General features: G+C 37.9%; 1 protein-coding gene across 2 annotated transcripts in view; it reads right to left on the bottom strand.

Moving 5' to 3' along the window:
• Positions 1–384: 384 nt before the first annotated feature.
• The window catches only part of LOC135696831 (WSCD family member AGAP003962), a 120,553-nt gene continuing 104,321 nt past the window's right edge, over positions 385–16,616 (bottom strand). For both annotated transcript variants that reach the window (XM_065216350.1, XM_065216359.1), the window contains exons 3-7: positions 12,593–13,168; positions 12,443–12,522; positions 1,633–1,804; positions 1,396–1,565; positions 385–1,335 (exon numbers count right to left, since the gene is read on the bottom strand). In XM_065216350.1, coding sequence (XP_065072422.1) covers positions 1,180–1,335; positions 1,396–1,565; positions 1,633–1,804; positions 12,443–12,522; positions 12,593–13,148 — 1,134 coding nt within the window. In that variant the 5' untranslated portion in view covers positions 13,149–13,168 and the 3' untranslated portion in view covers positions 385–1,179. The remainder of the gene's footprint in view (positions 1,336–1,395; positions 1,566–1,632; positions 1,805–12,442; positions 12,523–12,592; positions 13,169–16,616) is intronic.

Here is a 16,616-nt window from a genome sequence, read left to right as displayed (position 1 = left end):
CTTCGCACTATCCTTTCACTCCACCGAAAATTCACATGAGAAACTATCAATCTTTGCTAGAAGAGACAATTTTTGACGGTGCTAGGCTATTCAAATGCAATGACGTTTATATAAGGTCTGGGCCAAAGGGCTTATTGGTATTAGTGAAATGTGCAAATGTTTAGTGGTGTTCGTATTTTATTGCAATGTTTATCTTTCTTATTTATCTGTTCTCAGTATGTTGGCAGTGACGTATTTCTATCTGTTCTGAGATGTTCAGCAATGTTTACAACATTTTTGTTTCTAACACCAGCAAGCTGCCTGTTGGCCCAGACCTTATATAAATGTCATTGCTTCAAATGGACCTTCGCTTTTTGGGAATTTCGGACTAAGCACAACGTCCCATTTACATGAGTTATTGCCATTGTATTTCCGTTTGTTTAATACTCAAACATCTGCCTGACGACGGTTATGTAAACATTTCATAAACTATGTTACTGTGGTAATTATTTGTGTTCTTTTACCTCTTTCCTTGTGTCTGTGTACAGTATTTATCGCAAAAAAGAACCTACATCGCCTATATTTGGTTTGAATAACTGGTTTCACATACTTTCTAAAAGTCTTACAAGTTTCACAAACTGTCTATTAATGTAAACTACGGGTATTGTGTTGGTTGTTGTTTCATGTTTCTGTCGCTATATGTGGCAATTTTTTCTCATTTAATGGTATTTTTGTTGTATTTATTTGGTTTTTTGACTAGATTTATTTCTTGTACGCGTTTCCGAGCATGCGAGCCGGTACTAGGAATACATATTTACAGTCACGTAAATATGGCAAAGTGCTTTCACTTAGAGCTAGCGTATCTACGCGAGTACTTCAGTTTTGGTATCATTCGTCACTGGTTGTTGACATTACATCTAGCATCTATGCACCTGACTTTTTTGCTTAAAATTAGAACTTAATCAAATGATCTAAAATTTTACCATTAGAAGGAAAACAAATTTGGAAGCGTCCGAAAAAACATCACTACAAAACTTTATTTTGCTTTTTAGTTGGTAGACTTTCCGATAGATTCCATTCCTAATTGTTTAAACAACTAAGGTTATGGCCGAAATCAATGACTAGATTTGTTTGTTTGTTTGTTTCTTTCTTTGGTTCGCGTCTGTAGGATACTACATTGTGCGAGGCGACTAGTGTTATTCAGTGTAACGCAAAACGACCCAAGGCGGCGTACACTTCGGCGCGTTTCTCATCGATCGCTACGTGCATTGCTGGACTGTACGGATCGAACTGCAAGATTCGCTTTTTTCTCCGGTAGATTCCTTCCTTACGCATCAATGCACATGCTAGCAGCTCCTGGAATAGAATAAGAAATTAACAACATTGCTAACTGTTGCGTTACTCCCTCAACCATACATCATTGATGGGGAACTTGAGAAATTTAAGAATACTACGTAGCGTTCCTTCCACATTCTCCACTAGGTCATCGTAGAAGACTAGTTTTACTTCTCCGGTGAAGTTTTTCGCCCAGGACAGGTTAGTCTGCTCCCAGGCCCACAGCTTGTTCTTGACGAATTGCGTCCAATCTGGAGTGATAACGAAAATGACAAACACTTGAACAAATCCTTCCGACACACGAAAAAGTGTACTTACACCGCCCTTTGGTCCGACGGTATCGGTCTGGCGAGGCAAATCCGACGTGACCACCACTTTGGCGGTTGAACTCAGCTAGAATGGCTTTCTCAGGGTCTCGGATGAGCAAAATCACTTTACTATATGGGGCCCACGCTTGTGGACCCCATTCGTGCGTTTTCACTACCAGAACCTGCAATACGGTAAAGGTTATTGAGATGTCGTACATTCGATGAATACAAATACGGCAGACTAAGATGGGCTGAATATGTAGCCGAAGTTAAACTGCAAGAGATTGACATCCACCTGCGTTTATTGAAAGATAGTTCAAGGATGAATTTTCAAAACCACGAATCTGCTATTGTAAACAGAAATTCAATCGTCAATTTGTCAAAACTCCTAACTAACAGGTAAACTAACTCACCATCATTTTAGGGAAACCTTGGGTGAATATATCAAAATATTTTTTTTTTTAATTTCATTTTCTTGACTTACACACTTAAATCATGGTGACCAGAAAGTCCTGGTTTATAATTTCCCGATATTTTCCGGAATTTTGGAAATGTTCCGGTTGTGCGATATAGATTTTTTTTTTCCTTGATTTGTTTTCCGTCGATCTTGTTTTCCGTGCTGAGCACCAATGCTACCGAAGCCAGGGAGGCAGCTCCCACACCTGGACCCTACCTATCGATCCATCATCAACTCATGAACCGGGCACCAACGGCTTTACTTCCCATACGAAGGAAGGTGTGATCAGAGATGTGTTGGTTTTGAACCCAGGCCTGCTGGGTCGAGTGGTAATCACGCTTACCACTACAGCACCGGCGCCACTATGCGATATGCATTTAAATGAAACATAAAATCGAATGCGATTGAGCCGAAGAAATAGATTAAATGGGTCATTGCTAAGCCAGCAGCATTTTTCCTGGATCTTGAATTTGGTTTTGCGGTTCATTGTTTGTCTATGTTATATTAGTTTATTTGAAAATTCGCTCAAAACTCTGTACAGGAATATTCTCAAGCATTTCATTTACAATCATTTTCCATCACACAGTTCAGATTGGATTAAATTTGAATTTCTCTCTGGGAATCCCTCGAGAATTTCTTCATAACAGTCCAGAAATTCTCTGCAGAATATTGCAAAGAATTCATGAAATTCATCTTTAGATTCTCATCGAATTTTATAGTTATTTTCATCCAAATTCGACTGAAGTCGCCTTGAAATTCCCATGCAATCTACCTTATAATTGTCTTTACATTTTACTCAGAATAATTTTTGAGTTCTTCTCTTTATTCTTCCGGAAATCCTCGTGGAATTCTCTTAAAATTATCAAAAAACTCTTTTTGAGATGCCCTTGAAATTATCCTCGTCATCCCGTTAAAAATCTTCGGAATTATCCGAAACCTTGGTACCTGCCACCTATCCTGGAATCCTCTTCACAATTTTCAAGGAATTTTCCATTAAAATTTTACTTTGAACTCCCACAATTGACTTCGCGTTCTACTCAAAATTTTCGTAAAGTTCTTCCCAAAACTCACTTGGAAATTTTCTATTAAATACTTGTTAAATGATATCATTTGAATTCATTCTAAAATGCCGTCCAAGTGAAGTGCCCTCAAATATATTCTCGTTTTTTTTAGCTGAATCTCGACTAATTTTTCACTGATAGGGGAAATGAATGTAATGTCGGCCTAAATGCCTCCAATTTGGGTCCATACATAAATTCAGCAATCGACTAAATTTTCAATAGCGACCAAAAATATCCATTAGTACTGTCCCAATAACGCGTTCATCTAGATAAAATTGATAAATAGCAGATTTTTAGCGCTGGCCCAATAATAGATCCATAGGACAACATTAGAGTCATTTCCCGTTCCCCTACCCAGAAAAATAAAATGCCGAGCTGTGACAATCTTGGCAATACAAATTAAGTGTGTAGACTTAAAAACAAAAGTATCCGTATAACAAATATTGTTCCTTACAAAAGCGCTATCTTTTACATGTGTTAGATTTTGAAAATGCTCAAATATTTTCGTTAATATTTAGAAATATTTGATAATATTCTCAAATATATCTAAGTAGTCTTGCCTCTTGGGGGAAAATACGATTTTGGAAGGTATACACACTTAATCTAGCTCGGTAAAATCTTCAACAGCCGATTACCTCGGCATTTACTTTTACTGATATCTCTGCAAAATATCTGTTTGTTAGCTGATATCTCAGCAACATGTTATTTGTTAGTTGAGGCTCGACAATTGTTTTACTGAATCTCAGCAAAATAAATTGCAGAACTACTCGGCTGTTGGAGTCTCGGCGAATAAAAATTAAGTGCGTAGGTTAAGCCGGATCTCCACTTTGGGGGAAATAGGGCACCCGACCAACCATTTCGTTAAATTTCTTTAATTTTCGATATATCGATCTTCAAAGACATTCATATGAAAAATCGATAGCGATCGTCACCATTTAATGAATAAATGTAAAGATACTAAAAGCCTGATCGTGAATCATTTATAAACATCTTTATCAAAATGTTGCTACTAATCGTTACCAGCACGCTATTTCGAGGCTACTCAGTGACTGGGTAGATCGCACTCATTTGTGTATGCTGTATAGAGTTGTCAAAAACACAACTAACATTTTCAGCTTTGTAAGCCAACTTTTCCAGCGTTGTGCTGTAAAGTAGCTGAAAAGAAGCTGCAGATACAGCTACAAGCAAAAGCTAGCAAAATAGTTTTGGAGAGCGTTTACTCAACTTTCTCACAACCATTATTCAATTTGTCAGTCGCACTGAATAACATCAGCCAATAAACGCTAATGTCACTTCTATACACACACTACCCAACTTTCAACTTGTAGCTGCAAAACAAAGCTAACAAAGTGAATATATTACTCATTTGATGGCTTCTACACAACCAACCACTCTTGCTGAATAACATAAACATCAAAAGTGCTTTTTCAACAACTAAACAACCTGTACTCAGCTTATAAACTGTGTTAGAGCGAATTCGGAAGCATTTTCACAGTCAACTAGGTTTATTTTTAGACGTGTGCAGTATTACAGCTTTTACTCTGCTCTTTTATAAGAAGAAAATTGATTCATGTGTACTATTATAAAGCCTCTACTCAGCGATTTTGTTGTAGAAGAGAATGTTGATTTGTTTACATAAGTTCAAAGTGTTGGCGTAGCACAGTTGGTAGTATCAAGGTTTGCCAATGAGGTCGTCTCGAGTTCGATTCTAGGTTCCGGTGCAGGGTAAATAATTTGGTGATGATTTGTAACTAATTTCGATTAATTTGATTAACAGCAAAATAAACTCAATAAATTCCTTCATAAAAAGCGTAAACAGTATTTAACTCGGCTTCAAGAGAAAGCTTGCGTAGTGATTATTGGATAACCGAGAAAAGGTTGAATAAGCGCCTTTCAAGTTCACACACAACTAAACAGCAGGATAACAGCTGTATAGAAGCGTTAATGGATATGCAATAAGAGCTTCTCCCGACCGTTCCAACAGCCATAAGTAGCTGACTAAGTTCGCCAAATTTGCTTGTATAGAGGTTGAGTAAAGGTTTCCTCATATCGTATAACGTTTAAATACAGGCAGTCTGTGGTTTAATCGTTGTTGTGGCTGATTCTCCATATTTTGGTTTCATTTAATGATATCTAATTGAAAAAACTACTTGGTCACAATTTAGATCACCATTTGAGGACAACTATAATTTAAAAAATTAAATTAATAAATTAAAGGGTGTATTAAGACTGAGAAATCCATTAAACAAAGCAATTCAATTTTGCTTTCAGAGGGTCACAATTAGCTATTTTAGCTGTAATGAGTAATTGTCTTGAGTGAGTACTATTCCTTATAGCTAATCGCGTATTGTGCCACTCTGGAATCAAAATTTACAGGTTTTATGTGTCATACACAAACTTTACCTCTTCTTCTTGAATCTTACATATTAAAATTATTATTGTAATATCTGATAGTTTCATGATTTCGAAAAGCAGTATTTTAGCTGTAATGAGTATGTTCAGGCCTGGATGTTAGTTTATGGTTTTTTTTATTGTGTTGAGGAAAAATGCTATACAAGGAGCTAAACTGCGGTAGAAACTCCGAATCAAACCCAATTTTTAATATAAAAAAACATTATGCAATGGCATTCGTTAAAACCATTAATAAAAGTATTGATTGAAGCTTGATTGTCAAGTCCCATCCCGGGTTTACACCAGTGTCTGTTTTTATCAATTACCATCACCATAAGCAATGACTAGCGCTTCAACCCAGTGTAGATTAAAGCACTATTGAAAAAGTATGCACGACTGTCATCACAAAAATGAAAAAAAGTTGTTCCAATCTAGCAACATTTAACAATCGTCTATTGAAGAAACGACTTGTTGGCCATTTTATTCAACTGCATGCTTAATAGTACTTGTACTATTTTTAATAATAACTTCTGTTCAGGCTTTGTTCACACAAATCTGGAGAATTTATTCAACCACAACACTGAACTACTGGTGTTGTATAAGGTAAGTCGAGAAGCTTTTATTCGACTTATATGAGTTGTAACAGAGTTTATACGATAAAATTTTTGATTATTCAGCGTTTATTAGACATCACTGCTTCCTTAAAACAGTGATGCTCTGTTTACGCTTGATTCTCAAGTGAAGTAACGTTTAATTAGACATTATTATACATTTATTAAACGATTATAAAACTGTGGGAAAATTAACCCTAAAAATAAGAAGGACGGGAACAGGGGGGAAGGATGTGTTTCTTAAGTGTATTGCATTTCATTATTTCTGAAGTGGCTCGCACCACTCAGATATTAGAAAATGTATTATATAATTATACATGTCGTTGTATGGGATTCGAACCTTCCGATCACCAGCCGCTTGCCTTGTCATCTGAGCTATCCTAGAATTCATCATATGGGCAATTCAATAATCAATAAAAGCTTGCATGATAGTAAATATCTATCAGCACTCCCGATCGCAAATCTAGCTCCTTGAAGGCCCTGTGGGAATGATTAATTCATTCATCGTTGTTTTAAATGAGACCAATGTTGCCTCTTCATTATCGTGAGTCATGTGATCGATGATTACTATTTAAATTAATTATGTTCTACACAAATAAAAAAAGGGTTGAGCTTGGGACTGAACTCACGACCTTCTTATTGGAAAGCGGAAACGATAACCACTACTCTACTTATTTCGCTTTGTTGTAAGACTGAATCAGTGTTTTCGAATAATTAATCTAATACGTCGTTTATAAAGCATTTACAAATCATGTGATTACAACATGGACGCATAGTGGTATAAGAGCTATTATGCTAACTGTATTCACCTTTATTCAGCAATATTGTAAAGTAATGCAATGAAATCTAATAAAGGGGCTGGAGAACATTTATTAGACGTCTAATAAAGCATGTAATTAAATCAATTGAAAACAGTCCGCATCGTGCTCTCTTGCCGTGCGGATCTATTTGCTTTTTGCTGAAGGAAGTGTTACTACTACCTAAAGCTACAACAAATTTAAACAGCACTTTTCAGTGCTCAACCTGTAAAATTTCTACCTTGTTCAACTTTATTCCTCTTCGATCCTTGTTTGGACCCTACCCGAGGTAATCCTTCTTGGATATCGATTTGGAAAATTCCTCTTCGATCCTTCAGATTCTTATAGTAATCTGCTTGGAAGTCGATTTGGATAAAAATTTACTGCCGCCATGGCGCCTAAACGCAAAAGAAAGGGGCAAACTCTTGACCCCCCTTCTGATGAAATTAATTTGAGCAATCAATTTGATTTGCTCACGGATGATGAGAATGATCCATCATCCAAGAAAAATTCTAGTAAACTTTCCCGGCTTAATGCCAAGAAGGAAAAGATTCCCCCTATTGTGATAACCACTTCCGATTTCCATGCTCTTCGCATGGAACTTTTGAACTTCGTGAATGTTAAGTTTTCTCTACAAATTGGACGTCGGGGTGAATGCCGTGTATTGGCTGAAACCTTGGACGGATTTAAATGTCTTCTCAAGTATCTTACTGAGAAGAAGCACAATTTTTTTACTTACGACACCAAAACTGAACGTGTGTTCAAGGTTGTCATGAAAGGGGCCCAGTGGTGAATCCCTGGATCAGATCAAAGATGAACTGGCAAAATTACTTGGAGTTGTGCCACTCCAAGTAATCAAAATGAAAATGAAATTCCGTCCTGGCGATTCGCGCAACGGGATTTCTAATGATTTTTATTTAGTTCACTTCAAGTCTAGTGAGCTAAACAACCTTAAGGCCTTGGAAAAAGCTAGCCTTATGCTCCATGTCCGAGTGAAGTGGGAACACTTCAGGAAGACTGGAGGAAATTTCCAAAACCTCACTCAGTGCCGTAAGTGCCAGGGTTGGGGTCACGGAACTAAAAATTGCTACATGCCAGCTAAATGCATGAATTGTGGTGATTCCTCTCACGCAAAGGACGACTGTCCTGTGAAGGAAGATCCTAAGAAATTTAAATGTTCAAATTGTGGTGAAAACCACAAATCCAATTTTTGGGAATGTAAGACTCGCAAAGCGATCCTACAATCTCGTTCTAACCGTCAGGTAGGAAACGGTCCACGTTTCCGACCAGGTACAAATTCCTCTGCTGTTAACAACGGTCAGCGAGGAACAAATACTACATTCGTACCCGTAGGTACAAATATCACCCCTGCTTCAAATTTTTCATCTGTACCTACTCCCCTCGCTGCTAACAATGTTCAGCGAGTTAATGGAGCTACCTATGCTGCTATTGCACCGGGTAGAAATCAAAATACTAACCAAAGTAATTCTAACGGAAATTTTGACAATTTTGACTTAGGAAGCATTACTGCACCTAAAATGGAATTTTTACAGAAATCATTAATTGACATGATTTCTGATATGCTTAAATCTAACTCCATGTTTGATGCTATTCAAACTGGAGTAAAATTTGCAAATAATATTGTCATGACTTTAAAATTCAGTAATGGATTTTAAAGCATTAAATATTTTAAATTGGAATGCTCGATCTCTTAAAGATAATGAAGACGAGCTATTTAACTTTTTGAGAGTTCATAACGTGCATATTGCCGTTATAACTGAAACGTTCCTTAAACCTGACCATAAGGTTAAGAAGGACGCAAATTACTTGATTTATAGAAATGATCGTCTTGATGGACCCTGTGGTGGCGTTGCCATCATTATTCATAGACGAATCAAACATAAAATTCTTTCTTCATTTGAAACCAAAGTTTTTGAAACTTTGGGAGTTTCTGTTGAAACAAAATTTGGACAACTTACGTTTATAGCTGCCTATTTGCCATTCCAATGCGTAGGCCAGAAAAAGAATTTTCTCAAGGGTGACCTCCAGAAACTTACCCGTCATAGGTCTAAATTCTTCATTATTTGTGATTTTAATGCAAAACACCGCTCATGGAATAATGCTCAAAGCAATTCCAATGGTAATATTCTGTTTGATGATTGTTCTGCAGGTTATTACACTATTCAATATCCAAACAGCCCAACATGCTTTTCTTCAGCAAGAAATTCCTCAACTATTGATTTGGTCTTAACTGATTCATGTCAACTTTGTAGCCAATTGGTAACTCATGCTGACTTCGGTTCTGATCAACTTCCAGTAACTTTTGAAGTATCCCAAGAAATAATTTGTAATCCCAACAGCTCTACTTTCAATTACCATAGAGCTGATTGGGAGCAGTATCGAACATTTATGGAATATAACTTCGATCCAAACATTCCTTTGCAAACCAAAGAAGAAATTAATTATGCTCTTGAATCTCTGACTACTTCTATCGTTGCAGCAAGAGCTGCCTCAGTACCAAAATGTGAGGTTAAATTCGATTCAATTATAATAAACGACGATCTTCAGCTCTTGATCCGTCTTAAAAATGTCCGTAGGAGACAATATCAAAGAACACGCGATCCTGCCATGAAGGTTATCTGGCGGGATTTGCAAAAACAAATTAAAAAGCGATTCTCTGCCCTGAGGAACAAAACTTTTGAAAATAATATTTCTAAATTAGACCCGAGTTCCAAACCCTTTTGGAAACTCACAAAAATTTTGAAAAAACCTCAAAAGCCTATTCCAGCGCTTAAAGAAGGTGGTAAAATTTTGATCACAAATTTGGAAAAAGCTCAGAAACTTGCTAAGCAATTCGAGAGTTCCCATAATTTCAGTTTGGGTCTTACTAGTCCTATTGAGAATCAGGTTGCTGGGGATTTTCTGAATATTTTCTCTCGGGAAAATATTTTTGATGATTCCTGGGGGACTGATTTGGACGAAGTAAGGTGTATAACTAAAAAGTTTCAAAATATGAAAGCTCCAGGTGATGATGGAATTTTCTATATCCTCATCAAAAAACTCCCAGAGAGTACCTTGTCTTTCTTGGTAAAATTATTTAACAGATGTTTCCATTTGGCATACTTTCCTGATAAATGGAAAAATGCAAAAGTTGTTCCAATTTTGAAGCCGGATAAAAATCCAGCTGAAGCTTCTAGCTACCGTCCAATAAGTTTGCTTTCTTCAATAAGTAAACTTTTTGAAAAGATAATTTTGAATAGAATGATGCTTCACATCAATACGAACTCAATTTTTGCAGATGAGCAGTTTGGATTTCGCCATGGGCATTCAACTACTCATCAACTCTTAAGAGTTACCAATTTAATTCGTTCAAACAAATCGGAAGGCCACTCAACTGGAGTTGCTCTTCTAGACATAGAAAAAGCATTCGACAGTGTTTGGCATGAAGGTTTGATTGCTAAATTGAAAAAGTTTAATTTTCCACTTTATATTATGAAATTAGTTCAAAATTATTTAACTGACAGAACTCTGCAGGTAAATTATCAAAATTCCAAATCTAATCGACTACCTGTTAGAGCAGGAGTTCCTCAGGGTAGCATTCTTGGGCCTATTTTGTATAACATTTTCACTTCGGACCTCCCTGATTTGCGTCAGGGTTGCCACAAATCTTTGTTCGCTGATGACACAGGCATTTCAGCTAAAGGAAGAAGTCTTCGTGTTATTTGCAGCAGACTGCAGAAAAGTTTAGATATTTTCTCTTCTTATTTACAAAAATGGAAGATTTCTCCCAACGCTTCCAAAACTCAACTTATAATATTTCCACATAAGCCTAGAGCTTCGTTTTTGAAACCTAGTAGTAGTCACATAGTCACTATGAACGGAGTTCCAATTTCCTGGTCAAACCAAGTGAAATATCTTGGATTAATACTTGACCAAAAATTAACTTTTAAAGATCACATTGAGGGCATTCAAGCTAAATGTAACAAATAAATTAAATGTTTGTATCCTCTTATAACAGGAAATCCAAACTTTGCCTGACGAATAAACTTCTAATATTTAAACAAGTTTTTAGACCGGCCATGCTTTACGCTGTGCCAATATGGTCTTGTTGTTGCACTACCAGGAAAAAAGCACTTCAAAGGATTCAGAACAAAGTTCTGAAAATGATTTTGAAGTTGCCTCCCTGGTACAGTACTACCGAGGTACATAGAATTTCGAATGTTGAGACTTTAGAACAAATGTCTAACACAATAATGAATAATTTCAGGCAAAAATCGTTGCAATCCTCAATTGCAACGATTAATTCCCTTTATACATAGATAAGATTTAGTTTTAGTTTTTAGTTTTAAGATATCAATTGTTATACTGACATGCAGGTTAAAAAACCTGTTTAAAATACTTAATTGCCAAGACATGAACAATGTAAAAACACTTAGATATATATCATAACAATTAAGGCTGGTACGTTACTGCAGTAACTGGAGCACCTAGGTTAAAAATGAAATGTTATTTATTTTGAATTTGGAACAAATAAAGAGTTAAAAAAAAAATCAATTGAAAACAGTCGAATGAATGTGTCAATGTATGTACAAATTACACTTATTCAGTTTGTTATTAGATCGAACTTCTGGCGTTGAATTGGGAAGACATTTAACAGTTTTACAGCTTTTAATAAGTAAATTAATCAGATTAAATGTGCATCTATCGATCTCAATGAGCTTTTTTCAGCACATAATTTGACATCCTGTTTTATTCAGCATTGTACACTGTTATACAGCATTTATTCAATGTGTATGCTTATTTGTGACTTTGAATTGTTTGTTGGGACGTCCATACTCTTACTTGGCTGTGTTCCATTTGGTGAATTTTCACTTAAATTCGACAAATGGAAAATTTTCAAATAAACCTACTATTTCACCAGACTTATTTCTGACAGACAGGGAATCAATTTACAGCGGCGCCAGTGGTGTAGTGGTCAGCGTGATTACCTCTCACGCCAGCAGGCCTGGGTTCAATCCCATTCGGCGCCGTCGGGATGTTCTGAGGCATAACATCTCTGATCAAGGGAAGTAAAGGCGTTGGTCCCCGGTTCATGAGGTGATGGGTCGATAGGTAAGGTCCAGGTGTGAGAGCTGCCTCCCTGGCGTCGGTAGCATTGGTGCTCAGCACGGAAGACAAGATATAGAAGAGTCGGTAAAGTAGAAGTCGATAAAGTGGAATATTGTAGAATATTGAACTATGGTGGGCAAAGCTATTGATATCACCATATGAGACACATAGAATCCAAGTGTGTCACAATTCAAATCCATAGTGTTCAGGCATGGTTCATAGCATAAGATTCACACATGAAATGGATGTGTTTCACAATAAGCGCAAAATTAAGTGTGAGACACATGATGATGGCGTGTGGAATTTTTTGAGTGTACTTCGTGCCCTACCCTTTTTAGTTTGAGAAAACTCTTTTTTTTGCATAACAATGCTGTTTAAACTTACTAATACTTACCGATGAATTAGCAACATTTTCTGCCGGAAACCCACTCTTCAGTAGGCCGTAATCTTTGTACACGCTTCCGGTGAACATTCCTGCAAGTAATATATTATTAGAAAATTACTGTCGGATTTCAATGCATTGACCGACAACAAATTCGCTTACCCGTAGACTGCTGCAACAGGTACCGCAGCCACGTGTTTCCGCTTCCGGGAAACGACACCAGCGCCGTTAGTTCCCGTTTGTTGGAAGACTTCTGGTGCCCATCGTTGACTATCCTATCACTAGTTGCTATCTTATTGGTATTAAATTTGTTGCTGTTACTATTAGGCCATTGCGAAGACGAATGAAAGTCGGCCGCCGTGGCCGACCGTTTGGAGCTATGATCGATGACATCGTTGTGCCGTTGCGGTTGGTCATGCTGGATTTGCTGGAACTGTTTCACAAAATGGCCGGGAAAGGTCTGCAGCAGCTTGTAGACCTTTGGCGGCGGTGGAGGGCTGTCCATGTAGCGGAGCTCGGTGCACCATTGAAGGGGTGGTTTCTTGCCTAGCAGTCCGATGTCTCGGCTCCGGAGGGTTTCGAACTCGCCGTATCCTCGGCCATGGTTACGCTTCTGCTGCGGGCTCTGAAGGCTGACAAACGACAGGAACAGAATACCGCCGATGTACACCAGGATGGTACCGGCCAACCCAAAGAGTCGCCAACCTCGCAGTGCCATGGCAGGGCATTTTACAGAAGCTGAAATGAGGAAAATTGAAAAATGAATTTTTCATCCGATTCGATTTGACCTGCCCGCACATTTCATATTTGCATTTCTCCGAAGTGGCTTACATTTAATATTTCAATGGTCTAGCTATATTCTGCCTGCCTGCTCTAATCCCTTCGGGGTGATTAATTTTTTTCTACCGTTTCTACCGTCATCGTACGTCTGCAGACTAAATGGATTTATAACGCCAATCAAGACCAAACGGCTGGTAATTAGATTTGACTCTCATGTGCTAACGGAGACACGTATTTAGTGAGGTACGCAAGGAAACTAGATATTTTGGCGTGGTTTACCTATCGGGTGGATGACGATGAATCGACTGAGCGTCCAAGTCATGCCGGTGCTGGTTGTAGTGTTTGTTATTTGAATGGAATTGGACGATTCATTCGTGACGCAGCGATTGTAAACGGTTTATACTGATATGTACGGTATCGTTTTCAGTCATTCAAGTGCTGATCGTCCCATAAATGCTATTACTAGGTTTCTCTACACGCTAGCTTGAATGTACCTATTAATGGGTAAAAAAATATCCATTTTGAAGAAAAGTCGCTTAACTCTTTGATGAGTAAATGTTTTACCCATTAATGAGTATCTGTTTCCTATTAATGAGTAACTATTACCTCATTAATGAGTAGCAGTTACTTATGAAGGGTAAAAAAAAAGATTTATCAATGAGTTAAGCCACTTTTTATCTAAATGGGTATTTTTTACCTATTAATGGGTACTTTCAAGTTAGTGTGTATATGAAATCCACACAAAGATACTAATTGTAGGTAGCACTAAGGGGACGAGATAAGAACACACCTTTTAGATTTGACTGGCTCGTATTGGAAACCACAGTATTGCATCTTAAGTGAAATGAGCTTTTGGATAAAGTATTGTATATTTGTGGCCTAATACGACAGACACGTCAAGAAACGGGTTTTGTAGTCAAATTATTAACGAAGAGAAAGTCGAAGAAGTAGATCAATGTTATTTAGGACCTTATGCATTGTTTGGGTTGGATTGTCTAATTAATTATATGATTTGAGTAGTAGCTATACTGAAGATCCGAGAGATGTCGCCCCTTCAACGGTAGGAAAATCATTTTTGCAGTATGGAGAATATCAGAAAATCCACGATTTGTGACTAAACATGCTTTCACAGAAGGAAACAAATAAACGAGTGTTTACCTTATCACCATAGTAATGTACTCGTGCAATTTTTGAGCATCTAAAACTGCCCATAAAGACGATAATGAATAAAAACTGAAAATTTTCATGCATTTCCAAATGGTTTCCTACCATTCCCTTACATTCGAAGTGACTGGCCCTCTGGATGTGGATGATGTCAAAAACACCAAAACATTATTAATTCACAGAGAACAGACGTTCAAGTTCGGTCAGAAACTTGTGTAAAATAAGTGGGAACGTCACCGTTACGTGGTGTTAGCATCTCCTGATTTTCTCTATAAATTTTCAACTTTCGACCAATTTGGCGCTAGTATCGATAAATTTTCTGTTGAAAATTGCCACTTGGCGCTACTAGCACTTAGTGTCTAGTGTAATTTGTGCAACGCCAGCGCCATCATGTTGTCAAAGAGGGTTTTTAAGTGAAGAAGTCGCCGTTAGTGGCGCTTAAGTCGAATAGGAATCTTTACGCAAGTTTTTAGAGAAATCTTGTTCGAGCCTCCATGTCTGTTCTCTGTGGCGAAACTGCACCAGTGCATGCGACACCTAGGTTTGAAATCCAAAACCAGAAAAGTGATGATGTACTAAAAAAATTCCATACGATTTGACAGGTAGCAAAACGTCATTATCATTTTCACATCATTTCCATCTGCTGGTCGATCGTAATGTAAATTCACAGACAAACAGACATAACACATTGAATATTTCTCACTGTAAAACATCGTCGCTAAAACATTACCGCCATCTGTTGAGTACACTGTGGTGGGCACTACGCTGAACAGATGGCGGTAGTGTGTAAACGTCAAACGCAAGGGAATTGACTATGCGCGCCACAGCTGGCGGTACTACCAACTACGATACTTTTAAATTGTCCGTTAAATACTTGTTCGATGAACAACTTGCGAGAGTTATGTCTGTTTGTCTGTGGTAAATTCATCAATATTGATACCCGTTGGTTGGAATTGAACAATAAATAAATTCGCTATAAATAACCAGTGCGCAAAACAGTCAGATTCAATGAGTCATTTTCATATGAATAGGAATTGCCATCCGGCTTATCATTCACTGCCTCGTAAGGGTTGATGCATATATTATGTCACGCTCTAAGGGGGAGGGGGGAGGGTCTAAGATTTTGTGACAAGCAATGCATTAGGTATAGGAAAAACGTCACGATAGGGGGGGGGGGGGTAATTTTTTGCTCGATTTAGCGTGACATAATTAATGCATGGCCCCTAAGAGTCTAATGGTGGTAAGCTCCAACCGGTATTATCCTCGGATTAAATCCCGATCGAGAATGTCCGGCTGCTTTGATGTCGACATCATAGTGAATCAACGCGACTTTAAGCAAATATTTTGCAGATCATCCAAACAGGGACGGTATCAACAGTTAATCCGAGTTGGAGCTTACCGCCATAAATGATTGAAAAGTAAACGAATCACTGACAGCCGAGCACTCAGTCAGTAGTTCAGTCAGCATGTTTATTCTTCCGTGATGGTACCCAATTCTTGTTAAGAATGACTGAGCGCACATTTTACATTTTTCAGAGCAATGAATTGAATAGTGCAGTCAATAATTTTATGCTCTGTAATTAACATAGATGATCCTGGGCTCGGTCATCGCCATTACCCTTTTCCTGGTGCGGAGGAACGGGGTGTCGCGGAACTTACCGATCTCGTTCAGAATCATAAGAGCATATCTACAGTTAATGATTATTACAGTGCTGTAAAAGCAATAGCCACTGAGAAATGTTAATCTAGCCGAATGATTAACAAAAGAGTAAATCGATGAAGAGAATAGATCAGCGCAGATAGGCCCTTATGATTCTGAACGTTAGATATTTTCGTGTGCGTGGATAGCATCATCCTGGTAGTAGTCAGAAGCAGTGTGAAGGTCCTCCGAAGGAAGCTCAATGTGACCACGAACGCAATCCTATGTTGGACCAGCTCTGTAGGCTTCTAACGATCGATGGAAAAGTGTGCCTGTCCACCCAAGTTGCCTGGACCACCACCTCACCATTAGCGATCATTTAAACGAAATAAAAAAAAACAGAGCTGCAGGTCTTGTTCTCTCTACCCCAAGTATTTGAATTTTCGGGCAGGATTTCCCGGGATTCGCGAATCCTGGGAACATACATTTCGTTTCCTGGGATTCCGGAGTTTCCCGGGAACTTTTATATTTATTCAAAGATTACTTTAGATTCAGCTGAACTAAATTTTCTCTACTGAAATTTCTGATTACTGTGTGATGCCC

Source organism: Ochlerotatus camptorhynchus, unplaced genomic scaffold (assembly GCF_037179485.1).
Source record: "Ochlerotatus camptorhynchus isolate MF236.1 unplaced genomic scaffold, CSIRO-AGI_Acam_v1.1 ptg000006l, whole genome shotgun sequence".
Taxonomy (NCBI): Eukaryota; Metazoa; Arthropoda; class Insecta; order Diptera; family Culicidae; genus Ochlerotatus; species Ochlerotatus camptorhynchus.
The sequence above is the reverse complement of the archived record's forward strand: the minus strand, read 5'-3'. Positions and strand labels throughout refer to the sequence as shown.